Source organism: Oncorhynchus clarkii, chromosome 10 (assembly GCF_045791955.1).
Source record: "Oncorhynchus clarkii lewisi isolate Uvic-CL-2024 chromosome 10, UVic_Ocla_1.0, whole genome shotgun sequence".
Taxonomy (NCBI): Eukaryota; Metazoa; Chordata; class Actinopteri; order Salmoniformes; family Salmonidae; genus Oncorhynchus; species Oncorhynchus clarkii.
Window position 1 is genome coordinate 76,245,616 of NC_092156.1, and position 16,120 is coordinate 76,261,735.

General features: G+C 46.6%; 1 protein-coding gene across 1 annotated transcript in view; it reads right to left on the reverse strand.

Annotated features, from left to right (window-relative positions):
• The window catches only part of LOC139419150 (receptor-type tyrosine-protein phosphatase delta-like), a 228,172-nt gene that overhangs the window by 70,363 nt on the left and 141,689 nt on the right, over nucleotides 1-16,120 (reverse strand). The window contains exons 26-27 of the mRNA XM_071169124.1: nucleotides 3,566-3,678; nucleotides 3,358-3,402 (exon numbers count right to left, since the gene is read on the reverse strand). Of these exons, the coding sequence (XP_071025225.1) occupies nucleotides 3,358-3,402; nucleotides 3,566-3,678 (158 nt within the window). The remainder of the gene's footprint in view (nucleotides 1-3,357; nucleotides 3,403-3,565; nucleotides 3,679-16,120) is intronic.

A 16,120-nucleotide genomic window follows, 5' to 3' on the forward strand; every position in this document is an offset into this window, starting at 1 on the left:
TGTTGATGAAGAGTAGTGTTGATGAAGAGTAGTGTTGATGAAGAGTAGTGTTGATGAAGAGTAGTGTTGATGAAGAGGAGCGTTGATGAAGAGTAGTGTTGATGAAGAGTAGTGTTGATGAAGAGGAGTGTTGATGAAGAGTAGTGTTGATGAAGAGTAGTGTTGATGAAGAGTAGTGTTGATGAAGAGGAGTGTTGATGAAGAGTAGTGTTGATGAAGAGTAGTGTTGATGAAGAGTAGTGGTCTGTTGATGAAGAGTAGTGTTGATGAAGAGTAGTGTTGATGAAGAGGAGTGTTGATGAAGAGTAGTGTTGATGAAGAGTAGTGTTGATGAAGAGGAGTGTTGATGAAGAGTAGTGTTGATGAAGAGTAGTGGTCTGTTGATGAAGAGTAGTGGTCTGTTGATGAAGAGTAGTGGTCTGTTGATGAAGAGTAGTGGTCTGTTGATGAAGAGTAGTGTTGATGAAGAGGAGTGTTGATGAAGAGGAGTGTTGATGAAGAGTAGTGTTGATGAAGAGGAGTGTTGATGAAGAGTAGTGTTGATGAAGAGTAGTGTTGATGAAGAGTAGTGGTCTGTTGATGAAGAGTAGTGTTGATGAAGAGTAGTGGTCTGTTGATGAAGAGTAGTGGTCTGTTGATGAAGAGTAGTGTTGATGAAGAGTAGTGGTCTGTTGATGAAGAGTAGTGTTCTGTTGATGAAGAGTAGTGTTGATGAAGAGTAGTGGTGATGAAGAGGAGTGTTGATGAAGAGTAGTGTTGATGAAGAGTAGTGGTGATGAAGAATAGTGTTGATGCTGAAGACATCTTGTCCAGCAGATATTTTCAAGGCAACAGCCTCACATGGGGCCTGGAGTCTTTCCTGGGCCCGGCATCCCGGTAGCAATGGAACTTACGTTTAGGAGTGTTTTAACGATGCATCGTTCCTGCAACGGCCGAAGAACTTGTGTGCGTTTCCCAAAAACACTACCGAGGGAGAACTTTCACTAAGTGCCTTTGTTGGCCCACGTGTCGATCGATATTCATGGAAAGGCAGCGCTGATCTCGGGTCAGCTTTCTCCATTCAGATCTGACCTTTTAATTATAATTATACCACAGTGCTGACGACAGATCAGCTCCTAGAGAGATATTATCACCTATAGGCTATGGCTGCAAATATTGAGGCAGATTATTATGTTGAGTATGAGGCCCTAGCCTACCCTATAATAATATACTAAATTACAGATTATAATGCTGAGGATGAGGCCCAAGCCTAGAATAATACACTAGATCACAGATTATAATGCTGAGGATGAGGCCCTAGCCTACCCTAGAATAATGCACTAGATCACAGATTATATTGCTAAGGATGAGGCCCTAGCCTACCCTATAATAATGCACTAGATCACAGATTATAATGCCGAGGATGAGGCCCAAGCCTAGAATAATAAACTAGATCACAGATTATAATGCTGAGGATGAGGCCCTAGCCTACCCTATAATAATACACTAGATCACAGACTATATTGCTAAGGATGAGGCCCTAGCCTACCCTATAATAATGCACTAGATCACAGATTATAATGCCGAGGATGAGGCCCAAGCCTAGAATAATAAACTAGATCACAGATTATAATGCTGAGGATGAGGCCCTAGCCTACCCTATAATAATACACTAGATCAAAGATTATAATGCTGAGGATGAGGCCCAAGCCTAGAATAATACACTAGATCACAGATTATAATGCTGAGGATGAGGCCCAAGCCTAGAATAATACACTAGATCACATATTTTAATGCTGAGGATGAGGCCCTACCCTAGAATAATGCACTAGATCACAGATTATAATGCTGAGGATGAGGCCCTACCCTAGAATAATACACTAGATCACAGATTATAATGCTGAGGATGAGGCCCTACCCTAGAATAATACACTAGATCACATATTTTAATGCTGAGGATGAGGCCCTACCCTAGAATAATACACTAGATCACAGATTATAATGCTGAGGATGAGGCCCTACCCTAGAATAATACACTAGATCACATATTTTAATGCTGAGGATGAGGCCCTACCCTAGAATAATACACTAGATCACAGATTATAATGCTGAGGATGAGGCCCTACCCTAGAATAATACACTAGATCACAGATTATAATGCTGAGGATGAGGCCCTACCCTAGAATAATGCACTAGATCACAGATTATAATGCTGAGGATGAGGCCCTACCCTAGAATAATGCACTAGATCACAGATTATAATGCTGAGGATGAGGCCCTACCCTAGAATAATACACTAAATCACAGATTATAATGCTGAGGATGAGGCCCTACCCTAGAATAATACACTAGATCACAGATTATAATGCTGAGGATGAGGCCCTACCCTAGAATAACACACTAAATCACAGATTATAATGCTGAGGATGAGGCCCTACCCTAGAATAATACACTAGATCACAGATTATAATGCTGAGGATGAGGCCCTACCCTAGAATAATACACCAAATCACAGATTCGGAACATCATTGTGCACATCTTGTTCCACATCATAAAATATATTTTTGGACCAAATGACAGCCAGTAATCTAAAATGAACAAATACAACCATTTATTGATCAAGAAATTGATTTCCATATTATTTAAATGTATTGGTTTATGAAGCCTGTCGTGTTTTTATATGGTAATCCAGGTGTCTGGGTTTCCATGTGAACCATTTTATTGTCCTTCACTCGATTGTAACCTTTGCATTTGTGTTCATCTTCGTTCTGAAGTTATCAGCGGCTGAGATTTAACGACGCTCCTACGAAGGGTTTAACCGTGAATTTAGTACTAAAGATGTATTCGGGGAAAACTCCAGGCCAAAGTCAGGAAGACGCCTCCAAACATCCAGGTCCTGGAGACGTCATGAAAGCAAATGACTTCATAATGACATCATAAATTATTCAGGAGACGTCAGCAACAAAACAGAACAAACTTATTCTGCATGACAAAATATTAAGCGGGCACCTTGGATGTTAAAATTACTCAGCCATTTATCCAAAGCGGTTGTTCCTGAAATGGGGATGGAATGAACAATATGAAGGTTAGTTAGCCAGAGAGAGAGAGAGAGAGAGAGAGAGAGAGAGAGAGAGAGAGAGAGAGAGAGAGAGAGAGAGAGAGAGAGACAGAGAGAGAGAGAGAGAGAGAGAGAGAGACAGAGAGAGAGAGAGAGAGAGAGAGAAGAGAGAGAGAGAGAGAGAGAGAGACAGAGAGAGAGAGAGAGAGAGAGAGAGAGAGAGAGAGAGAGAGAGAGAGAGAGAGAGAGAGAGAGAGAGAGAGAGAGAGAGAGAGAGTGAGAGAGAGAAAGAGAGAGAGGGGGGACAAAGATCGACTAACTTGACAATCGTCTGTAGCCGCGGAAAGCTGATACACGGTAACTTCCTGAAAGGAAAAGAAACAAGCCAGAAAACTCACTGAAGACCTGTGTGTGTGAGTGTGTGTGTCTGTGTGTATAGCCTACCTGGCGTCTGGAAGTTGATTATGCATGGCTCCACAGCAACAGTAGGATGGTGTGTGTGTGTGTGTGTCTGTGTGTATAGTCTACCTGGGGTCTGGAAGTTGATTCTGCGTAGCTCCACAGGATCTGTAGGATGGTGAGAGGACATGGCCTTGCTGCAGGGGAAACTAGCCTTCCTTCCCTCTGCCTCAGCTCTTTTCCTGAAACACACACACACACACACACACACACACACACACACACACACACACACACACACACACACACACACACACACACACACACACACACACACACACGCACACACACACAGATGCACACACACACTGGGAGTTACACACACTGCCTCAGGTTTGCTCTATAAAAAAGGAAAAACCAAACCATCTAACTCTAACATATCACATGACCTAGTCTATCTAGCTCTAACCTATCACATGACCTAGTCTATCTAACTCTAACCTATCACATGACCTAGTCTATCTAACTCTAACCTATCACATGACCTAGTCTATCTAACTCTAACCTATCACATGACCTAGTCTATCTAACTCTAATCTGATATGACCAAGTCTGGTATGAACTTGAATATGACCTTGTCTGGCTACCCATCAGTCTAGCTATCATTCCACTCCTTGGTCTAGTCTGGGTACCAGTCAGCTATCATTCCACTCCATGGTCTAGTCTGGGTACCAGTCAGCTATCATTCCACTCCTTGGTCTAGTCTGGGTAACAGTCAGCTATCATTCCACTCCTTGGTCTAGTCTGATACCAGTCAGATATAATTCCACTCCTTGGTCTAGTCTGGATACCAGTCAGTCTAGCTATAATTCCACTCCTTGGTCTAGTCTGGATACCAGTCAGATATTATTCCACTCCTTGGTCTAGTCTGGATACCAGTCAGTCTAGCTATCATTCCACTCCTTGGTCTCGTCTGGATACCAGTCAGCTATCATTCCACTCCTTGGTCTCGTCTGGAAGCCAGTCAGTCAGCTATCATTCCACTCCTTGGTCTCGTCTGGATACCAGTCAGCTATCATTCCACTCCTTGGTCTCGTCTGGATACCAGTCAGTCAGCTATCATTCCACTCCATGGTCTCGTCTGGATACCAGTCAGATATCATTCCACTCCTTGGTCTCGTCTGGATGCCAGTCAGTCAGCTATCATTCCACTCCTTGGTCTCGTCTGGATACCAGTCAGTCAGCTATCATTCCACTCCTTGGTCTCGTCTGGATACCAGTCAGTCAGCTATCATTCCACTCCTTGGTCTCGTCTGGATACCAGTCAGCTATCATTCCATTCCTTGGTCTCGTCTGGATACCAGTCAGTCAGCTATCATTCCACTCCTTGGTCTAGTCTGGATACCAGTCAGCTATCATTCCACTCCATGGTCTCGTCTGGATACCAGTCAGCTATCATTCCACTCCTTGGTCTCGTCTGGATGCCAGTCAGTCAGCTATCATTCCACTCCTTGGTCTAGTCTGGATACCAGTCAGATATCATTCCACTCCTTGGTCTAGTCTGGATACAAGTCAGCTATCATTCCACTCCTTGGTCTCATCTGGATACCAGTCAGCTATCATTCCACTCCATGGTCTCGTCTGGATACCAGTCAGCTATCATTCCACTCCTTGGTCTCGTCTGGATACCAGTCAGTCAGCTATCATTCCACTCCTTGGTCTAGCCTGGATACCAGTCAGCTATCATTCCACTCCTTGGTCTAGCCTGGATACAAGTCAGCTATCATTCCACTCCTTGGTCTCGTTTGGATACCAGTCAGCTATCATTCCATTCCATGGTCTCGTCTGGATACCAGTCAGTCAGCTATCATTCCACTCCTTGGTCTAGTCTGGATACCAGTCAGATATCATTCCACTCCTTGGTCTAGTCTGGATACCAGTCAGCTATCATTCCACTCTTGGTCTCATCTGGATACCAGTCAGCTATCATTCCACTCCTTGGTCTAGCCTGGATACCAGTCCGCTATCATTCCACTCCTTGATCTCATCTGGATACCAGTCAGCTATCATTCCACTCCTTGGTCTCGTCTGGATACCAGTCAGTTATCATTCCACTCCTTGGTCTAGCCTGGATACCAGTCAGTTATCATTCCACTCCTTGGTCTAGTATGGATACCAGTCAGCTATCATTCCACTCCTTGGTCTAGTCTGGATACCAGTCAGCTATCATTCCACTCCTTGGTCTAGTCTGGATACCAGTCAGCTATCATTCCACTCCTTGGTCTAGTCTGGATACCAGTCAGCTATCATTCCACTCCTTGGTCTAGCCTGGATACCAGTCAGCTATCATTCCACTCCTTGGTCTAGCCTGGAGACCAGACAGCTATCATTCCACTCCTTGGTCTAGCCTGGCTACCAGTCAGCTATCATTCCAGTCCTTGGTCTAACCTGGATACCAGTCAGCTATCATTCCACTCCTTGGTCTAGCCTGGATACCAGTCAGCTATCATTCCACTCCTTGGTCTAGCCTGGATACCAGTCCGCTATCATTCCACTCCTTGGTCTAGCCTGGATATCAGTCAGCTATCATTCCACTCCTTGGTCTAGCCTGGATACCAGTCCGCTATCATTCCACTCCTTGGTCTCATCTGGATACCAGTCAGCTATCATTCCACTCCTTGGTCTAGTCTGGGTACCAGTCAGCTATCATTCTACTCCTTGGTCTAGTCTGGATACCAGTCAGCTATCATTCCACTCCTTGGTCTAGTCTGGATACCAGTCAGCTATCATTCCACTCCTTGGTCTAGCCTGGATACCAGTCAGCTATCATTCCACTCCTTGGACTAGCCTGGATACCAGTCAGCTATCATTCCACTCCTTGGTCTAGCCTGGCTACCAGTAAGCTATCATTCCAGTCCTTGGTCTAGCCTGGTACCAGTCAGCTATCATTCCACTCCTTGGTATAGTCTGGTATCAGTCAGCTATCATTCCACTCCTTGGTCTAGCCTGGAGACCAGTCAGCTATCATTCCACTCCTTGGTCTAGCCTGGATACCAGTCAGTCAGCTATCATTCCACTCCTTGATCCCATCTGAATACCAGTCACCTATCATTCCACTCCTTGGTCTCGTCTGGATACCAGTCAGCTATCATTCCACTCCTTAGTCTAGCCTGGATACCAGTCAGTTATCGTTCCACTCCTTGGTCTAGTATGGATACCAGTCAGCTATCATTCCACTCCTTGGTCTAGTCTGGATACCAGTCAGCTATCATTCCACTCCTTGGTCTAGTCTGGATACCAGTCAGCTATCATTCCACTCCTTGGTCTAGTCTGGATACCAGTCAGCTATCATTCCACTCCTTGGTCTAGTCTGGATACCAGTCAGCTATCATTCCACTCCTTGGTCTAGCCTGGATACCAGTCAGCTATCATTCCACTCCTTGGTCTAGCCTGGAGACCAGTCAGCTATCATTCCACTCCTTGGTCTAGCCTGGCTACCAGTCAGCTATCATTCCAGTCCTTGGTCTAGCCTGGATACCAGTCAGCTATCATTCCACTCCTTGGTCTAGCCTGGATACCAGTCCACTATCATTCCACTCCTTGGTCTAGCCTGGATATCAGTCAGCTATCATTCCACTCCTTGGTCTAGCCTGGATACCAGTCCGCTATCATTCCACTCCTTGGTCTAGCCTGGATACCAGTCAGCTATCATTCCACTCCTTGGTCTAGCCTGGCTACCAGTCAGCTATCATTCCAGTCCTTGGTCTCATCTGGATACCAGTCAGCTATCATTCCACTCCTTGGTCTAGTCTGGCTACCAGTCAGCTATCATTCTACTCCTTGGTCTAGTCTGGATACCAGTCAGCTATCATTCCACTCCTTGGTCTAGTCTGGATACCAGTCAGCTATCATTCCACTCCTTGGTCTAGCCTGGATACCAGTCAGCTATCATTAAACTCCTTGGTCTAGCCTGGATACCAGTCAGCTATCATTCCACTCCTTGGTCTAGCCTGGCTACCAGTCAGCTATCATTCCAGTCCTTGGTCTAGCCTGGATACCAGTCAGCTATCATTCCACTCCTTGGTCTAGTCTGGTATCAGTCAGCTATCATTCCACTCTTTGGTCTCGTCTGGATACCAGTCAGCTATCATTCCACTCCTTGGTCTCATCTGGATACCAGTCAGCTATCATTCCACTCCTTGGTCTAGTCTGGCTACCCATCTGTTTGGCTATCATTCCAATCCTTTCAATGTAATGATGTCTGTAATGACAGACTTTAGCATATGAAACGGAGAACAAGGAGTGGAATTTTAGCTAAACATACTGGTACCCAGGCTACATATTACCAGGTGCATGGAGGAAAACTGACTGGCACCCAGGCTACATATTACCAGGTGCATGGAGGAAAACTGACTGGCACCCAGGCTACATATTACCAGGTGTAGGGAGTAAAACTGACTAGTACCCAGGCTACATATTACCAGGTGTAGGGAGTAAACTGACTGGTACCCAGGCTACATATTACCAGGTGTAGGGAGTAAACTGACTGGTACCCAGGCTACATATTACCAGGTGTAGGGAGTAAACTGACTGGTACCCAGGCTACATATTACCAGGTGTAGGAAGTAAACTGACTGGTACCCAGGCTACATATTACCAGGTGTAGGGAGTAAACTGACTGGTACCCAGGCTACATATTACCAGGTGTAGGGAGTAAACTGACTGGTATCCAGGCTACATATTACCAGGTGTAGGGAGTAAACTGACTGGTACCCAGGCTACATATTACCAGGTGTAGGGAGTAAACTGACTGGTACCCAGGCTACATATTACCAGGTGTAGGGAGTAAAACTGACTGGTACCCAGGATACATATTACCAGGTGTAGGGAGTAAAACTGACTGGTACCCAGGCTACATATTACCAGGTGTAGGGAGTAAAACTGACTGGTACCCAGGCTACATATTACCAGGTGTAGGGAGTAAAACTGACTGGTACCCAGGCTACATATTACCAGGTGTAGGGAGTAAACTGACTGGTACCCAGGCTACATATTACCAGGTGTAGGGAGTAAACTGACTGGTACCCAGGCTACATATTACCAGGTGGAGGGAGTAAACTGACTGGTACCCAGGCTACATATTACCAGGTGTAGGGAGTAAACTGACTGGTACCCAGGCTACATATTACCAGGTGGAGGGAGTAAACTGACTGGTACCCAGGCTACATATTACCAGGTGTAGGGAGTAAACTGACTGGTACCCAGGCTACATATTACCAGGTGTAGGGAGTAAACTGACTGGTACCCAGGCTACATATTACCAGGTGTAGGGAGTAAACTGACTGGTACCCAGGCTACATATTACCAGGTGTAGGGATTAAACTGACTGGTACCCAGGCTACATATTACCAGGTGTAGGGAGTAAACTGACTGGTACCCAGGCTACATATTACCAGGTGTAGGGAGTAAACTGACTGGTACCCAGGCTACATATTACCAGGTGGAGGGAGTAAACTGACTGGTACCCAGGCTACATATTACCAGGTGTAGGGAGTAAACTGACTGGTACCCAGGCTACATATTACCAGGTGGAGGGAGTAAACTGACTGGTACCCAGGCTACATATTACCAGGTGTAGGGAGTAAACTGACTGGTACCCAGGCTACATATTACCAGGTGTAGGGAGTAAACTGACTGGTACCCAGGCTACATGTTACCAGGTTTAGGGAGTAAACTGACTGGTACCCAGGCTACATATTACCAGGTGGAGGGAGTAAACTGACTCGTTCCCAGGCTACATGTTACCAGGTGGAGGGAGTAAACTGACTGGTACCCAGGCTACATATTACCAGGTGTAGGGAGTAAACTGACTGGTACCCAGGCTACATATTACCAGGTGTAGGGAGTAAACTGACTGGTACCCAGGCTACATATTACCAGGTGTAGGGAGTAAACTGACTGGTACCCAGGCTACATATTACCAGGTGTAGGGAGTAAACTGACTGGTACCCAGGCTACATATTACCAGGTGGAGGGAGTAAACTGACTGGTACCCAGGCTACATATTACCAGGTGTAGGGAGTAAACTGACTGGTACCCAGGCTACATATTACCAGGTGGAGGGAGTAAACTGACTGGTACCCAGGCTACATATTACCAGGTGTAGGGAGTAAAACTGACTGGTACCCAGGCTACATATTACCAGGTGGAGGGAGTAAACTGACTGGTACCCAGGCTACATATTACCAGGTGTAGGGAGTAAACTGACTGGTACCCAGGCTACATATTACCAGGTGTAGGGAGTAAACTGACTGGTACCCAGGCTACATATTACCAGGTGTAGGGGGTAAACTGACTGGTACCCAGGCTACATATTACCAGGTGTAGGGAGTAAACTGACTGGTACCCAGGCTACATATTACCAGGTGTAGGGAGTAAAACTGACTGGTACCCAGGCTACATATTACCAGGTGTAGGGAGTAAAACTGACTGGTACCCAGGCTACATATTACCAGGTGTAGGGAGTAAAACTGACTGGTACCCAGGCTACATATTACCAGTTGTAGGGAGTAAAACTGACTGGTACCCAGGCTACATATTACCAGGTGTAGGGAGTAAACTGACTGGTACCCAGGCTACATATTACCAGGTGTAGGGAGTAAACTGACTGGTACCCAGGCTACATATTACCAGATGTAGGGAGTAAACTGACTGGTACCCAGGCTACATATTACCAGGTGTAGGGAGTAAACTGACTGCTACCCAGGCTACATATTACCAGGTGTAGGGAGTAAACTGACTGGTACCCAGGCTACATATTACCAGGTGTAGGGAGTAAACTGACTGGTACCCAGGCTACATATTACCAGGTGTAGGGAGTAAACTGACTGGTACCCAGGCTACATATTACCAGGTGGAGGGAGTAAACTGACTGGTACCCAGGCTACATATTACCAGGTGTAGGGAGTAAACTGACTGGTACCCAGGCTACATATTACCAGGTGTAGGGAGTAAACTGACTGGTACCCAGGCTACATATTACCAGGTGGAGGGAGTAAACTGACTGGTTCCCAGGCTACATGTTACCAGGTGGAGGGAGTAAACTGACTGGTACCCAGGCTACATATTACCAGGTGTAGGGAGTAAACTGACTGGTACCCAGGCTACATATTACCAGGTGTAGGGAGTAAACTGACTGGTACCCAGGCTACATATTACCAGGTGTAGGGAGTAAACTGACTGGTACCCAGGCTACATATTACCAGGTGTAGGGAGTAAACTGACTGGTACCCAGGCTACATATTACCAGGTGGAGGGAGTAAACTGACTGGTACCCAGGCTACACATTACCAGGTGTAGGGAGTAAACTGACTGGTACCCAGGCTACATATTACCAGGTGGAGGGAGTAAACTGACTGGTACCCAGGCTACATATTACCAGGTGTAGGGAGTAAAACTGACTGGTACCCAGGCTACATATTACCAGGTGGAGGGAGTAAACTGACTGGTACCCAGGCTACATATTACCAGGTGTAGGGAGTAAACTGACTGGTACCCAGGCTACATATTACCAGGTGTAGGGAGTAAACTGACTGGTACCCAGGCTACATATTACCAGGTGTAGGGAGTAAACTGACTGGTACCCAGGCTACATATGATCAGGTGTAGGGAGTAAACTGACTGGTACCCAGGCTACATATTACCAGGTGTAGGGAGTAAACTGACTGGTACCCAGGCTACATATTACCAGGTGTAGGGAGTAAACTGACTGGTACCCAGGCTACATATTACCAGGTGTAGGGAGTAAACTGACTGGTACCCAGGCTACATATTACCAGGTGTAGGGAGTAAACTGACTGGTACCCAGGCTACATATTACCAGGTGTAGGGAGTAAACTGACTGGTACCCAGGCTACACATTACCAGGTGTAGGGAGTAAACTGACTGGTACCCAGGCTACATATTACCAGGTGTAGGGAGTAAACTGACTGGTACCCAGGCTACACATTACCAGGTGTAGGGAGTAAACTGACTGGTACCCAGGCTACATATTACCAGGTGTAGGGAGTAAACTGACTGGTACCCAGGCTACACGGAGTAAACTGACTGGTACCCAGGCTACACATTACCAGGTGTAGGGAGTAAACTGACTGGTACCCAGGCTACATATTACCAGGTGTAGGGAGTAAACTGACTGGTACCCAGGCTACATATTACCAGGTGTAGGGAGTAAACTGACTGGTACCAAGGCTACATATTACCAGGTGTAGGGAGTAAACTGACTGGTACCCAGGCTACATATTACCAGGTGTAGGGAGTAAACTGACTGGTACCCAGGCTACATATTACCAGGTGTAGGGAGTAAACTGACTGGTACCCAGGCTACATATTACCAGGTGTAGGGAGTAAAACTGACTGGTACCCAGGATACATATTACCAGGTGTAGGGAGTAAAACTGACTGGTACCCAGGCTACATATTACCAGGTGTATGGAGTAAAACTGACTGGTACCCAGGCTACATATTACCAGGTGTAGGGAGTAAACTGACTGGTACCCAGGCTACATATTACCAGGTGTAGGGAGTAAACTGACTGGTACCCAGGCTACATATTACCAGGTGTAGGGAGTAAACTGACTGGTACCCAGGCTACATATTACCAGGTGTAGGGAGTAAACTGACTGGTACCCAGGCTACATATTACCAGGTGTAGTGAGTAAACTGACTGGTACCCAGGCTACATATTACCAGCTGGAGGGAGTAAACTGACTGGTACCCAGGCTACATATTACCAGGTGTAGGGAGTAAACTGACTGGTACCGAGGCTACATATTACCAGGTGTAGGGAGTAAACTGACTGGTACCCAGGCTACATATTACCAGGTGTAGGGAGTAAACTGACTGGTACCCAGGCTACATATTACCAGGTGTAGGGAGTAAACTGACTGGTACCCAGGCTACATATTACCAGGTGGAGGGAGTAAACTGACTGGTACCCAGGCTACATATTACCAGGTGTAAGGAGTAAACTGACTGGTACCCAGGCTACATATTACCAGGTGGAGGGAGTAAACTGACTGGTACCCAGGCTACATATTACCAGGTGTAGGGAGTAAACTGACTGGTACCCAGGCTACATATTACCAGGTGGAGGGAGTAAACTGACTGGTACCCAGGCTACATATTACCAGGTGTAGGGAGTAAACTGACTGGTACCCAGGCTACATATTACCAGGTGTAGGGAGTAAACTGACTGGTACCCAGGCTACATGTTACCAGGTGTAGGGAGTAAACTGACTGGTACCCAGGCTACATATTACCAGGTGGAGGGAGTAAACTGACTGGTTCCCAGGCTACATGTTACCAGGTGGAGGGAGTAAACTGACTGGTACCCAGGCTACATATTACCAGGTGTAGGGAGTAAACTGACTGGTACCCAGGCTACATATTACCAGGTGTAGGGAGTAAACTGACTGGTACCCAGGCTACATATTACCAGGTGTAGGGAGTAAACGGACTGGTACCCAGGCTACATATTACCAGGTGTAGGGAGTAAACTGACTGGTACCCAGGCTACATATTACCAGGTGGAGGGAGTAAACGGACTGGTACCCAGGCTACATATTACCAGGTGTAGGGAGTAAACTGACTGGTACCCAGGCTACATATTACCAGGTGGAGGGAGTAAACTGACTGGTACCCAGGCTACATATTACCAGGTGTAGGGAGTAAACTGACTGGTACCCAGGCTACATATTACCAGGTGGAGGGAGTAAACTGACTGGTACCCAGGCTACATATTACCAGGTGTAGGGAGTAAAACTGACTGGTACCCAGGCTACATATTACCAGGTGTAGGGAGTAAACTGACTGGTACCCAGGCTACATATTACCAGGTGTAGGGAGTAAACTGACTGGTACCCAGGCTACATATTACCAGGTGTAGGGAGTAAACTGACTGGTACCCAGGCTACATATTACCAGGTGTAGGGAGTAAACTGACTGGTACCCAGGCTACATATTACCAGGTGTAGGGAGTAAACTGACTGGTACCCAGGCTACATATTACCAGGTGTAGGGAGTAAACTGACTGGTACCCAGGCTACATATTACCAGGTGTAGGGAGTAAACGGACTGGTACCCAGGCTACATATTACCAGGTGTAGGGAGTAAACTGACTGGTACCCAGGCTATATATAACCAGGTGTAGGGAGTAAACGGACTGGTACCCAGGCTACATATTACCAGGTGTAGGGAGTAAACTGACTGGTACCCAGGCTACATATTACCAGGTGGAGGGAGTAAACTGACTGGTACCCAGGCTACATATTACCAGGTGTAGGGAGTAAACTGACTGGTACCCAGGCTACATATTACCAGGTGGAGGGAGTAAATTGACTGGTACCCAGGCTACATATTACCAGGTGTAGGGAGTAAACTGACTGGTACCCAGGCTACATATTACCAGGTGTAGGGAGTAAACTGACTGGTACCCAGGCTACATATTACCAGGTGTAGGGAGTAAACTGACTGGTACCCAGGCTACATATTACCAGGTGTAGGGAGTAAACTGACTGGTACCCAGGCTACATATTACCAGGTGTAGGGAGTAAACGGACTGGTACCCAGGCTACATATTACCAGGTGTAGGGAGTAAACTGACTGGTACCCAGGCTACATATTACCAGGTGTAGGGAGTAAACTGACTGGTACCCAGGCTACATATTACCAGGTGTAGGGAGTAAACTGACTGGTACCCAGGCTACATATTACCAGGTGGAGGGAGTAAACTGACTGGTACCCAGGCTACATATTACCAGGTGTAGGGAGTAAACTGACTGGTACCCAGGCTACATATTACCAGGTGTAGGGAGTAAACTGACTGGTACCCAGGCTACATATTACCAGGTGTAGGGAGTAAACTGACTGGTACCCAGGCTACATATTACCAGGTGGAGGGAGTAAACTGACTGGTACCCAGGCTACATATTACCAGGTGTAGGGAGTAAACTGACTGGTACCCAGGCTACATATTACCAGGTGGAGGGAGTAAACTGACTGGTACCCAGGCTACATATTACCAGGTGTAGGGAGTAAAACTGACTGGTACCCAGGCTACATATTACCAGGTGTAGGGAGTAAACTGACTGGTACCCAGGCTACATATTACCAGGTGTAGGGAGTAAACTGACTGGTACCCAGGCTACATATTACCAGGTGTAGGGAGTAAACTGACTGGTACCCAGGCTACATATTACCAGGTGTAGGGAGTAAACTGACTGGTACCCAGGCTACATATTACCAGGTGGAGGGAGTAAACTGACTGGTACCCAGGCTACATATTACCAGGTGTAGGGAGTAAACTGACTGGTACCCAGGCTACATATTACCAGGTGGAGGGAGTAAACTGACTGGTACCCAGGCTACATATTACCAGGTGTAGGGAGTAAAACTGACTGGTACCCAGGCTACATATTACCAGGTGTAGGGAGTAAACTGACTGGTACCCAGGCTACATATTACCAGGTGTAGGGAGTAAACTGACTGGTACCCAGGCTACATATTACCAGGTGTAGGGAGTAAACTGACTGGTACCCAGGCTACATATTACCAGGTGTAGGGAGTAAACTGACTGGTACCCAGGCTACATATTACCAGGTGTAGGGAGTAAACTGACTGGTACCCAGGCTACATATTACCAGGTGTAGGGAGTAAACTGACTGGTACCCAGGCTACATATTACCAGGTGTAGGGAGTAAACTGACTGGTACCCAGGCTACATATGACCAGGTGTAGGGAGTAAACTGACTGGTACCCAGGCTACATATTACCAGGTGTAGGGAGTAAACTGACTGGTACCCAGGCTACATATTACCAGGTGTAGGGAGTAAACTGACTGGTACCCAGGCTACATATTACCAGGTGTAGGGAGTAAACTGACTGGTACCCAGGCTACATATTACCAGGTGTATGGAGTAAACTGACTGGTACCCAGGCTACATATTACCAGGTGTAGGGAGTAAACTGACTGGTACCCAGGCTACATATTACCAGGTGTAGGGAGTAAACTGACTGGTACCCAGGCTACACATTACCAGGTGTAGGGAGTAAACTGACTGGTACCCAGGCTACATATTACCAGGTGTAGGGAGTAAACTGACTGGTACCCAGGCTACACATTACCAGGTGTAGGGAGTAAACTGACTGGTACCCAGGCTACATATTACCAGGTGTAGGGAGTAAACTGACTGGTACCCAGGCTACACGGAGTAAACTGACTGGTACCCAGGCTACACATTACCAGGTGTAGGGAGTAAACTGACTGGTACCCAGGCTACATATTACCAGGTGTAGGGAGTAAACTGACTGGTACCCAGGCTACATATTACCAGGTGTAGGGAGTAAACTGACTGGTACCAAGGCTACATATTACCAGGTGTAGGGAGTAAACTGACTGGTACCCAGGCTACATATTACCAGGTGTAGGGAGTAAACTGACTGGTACCCAGGCTACATATTACCAGGTGTAGGGAGTAAACTGACTGGTACCCAGGCTACATATTACCAGGTGTAGGGAGTAAAACTGACTGGTACCCAGGATACATATTACCAGGTGTAGGGAGTAAAACTGACTGGTACCCAGGCTACATATTACCAGGTGTATGGAGTAAAACTGACTGGTAC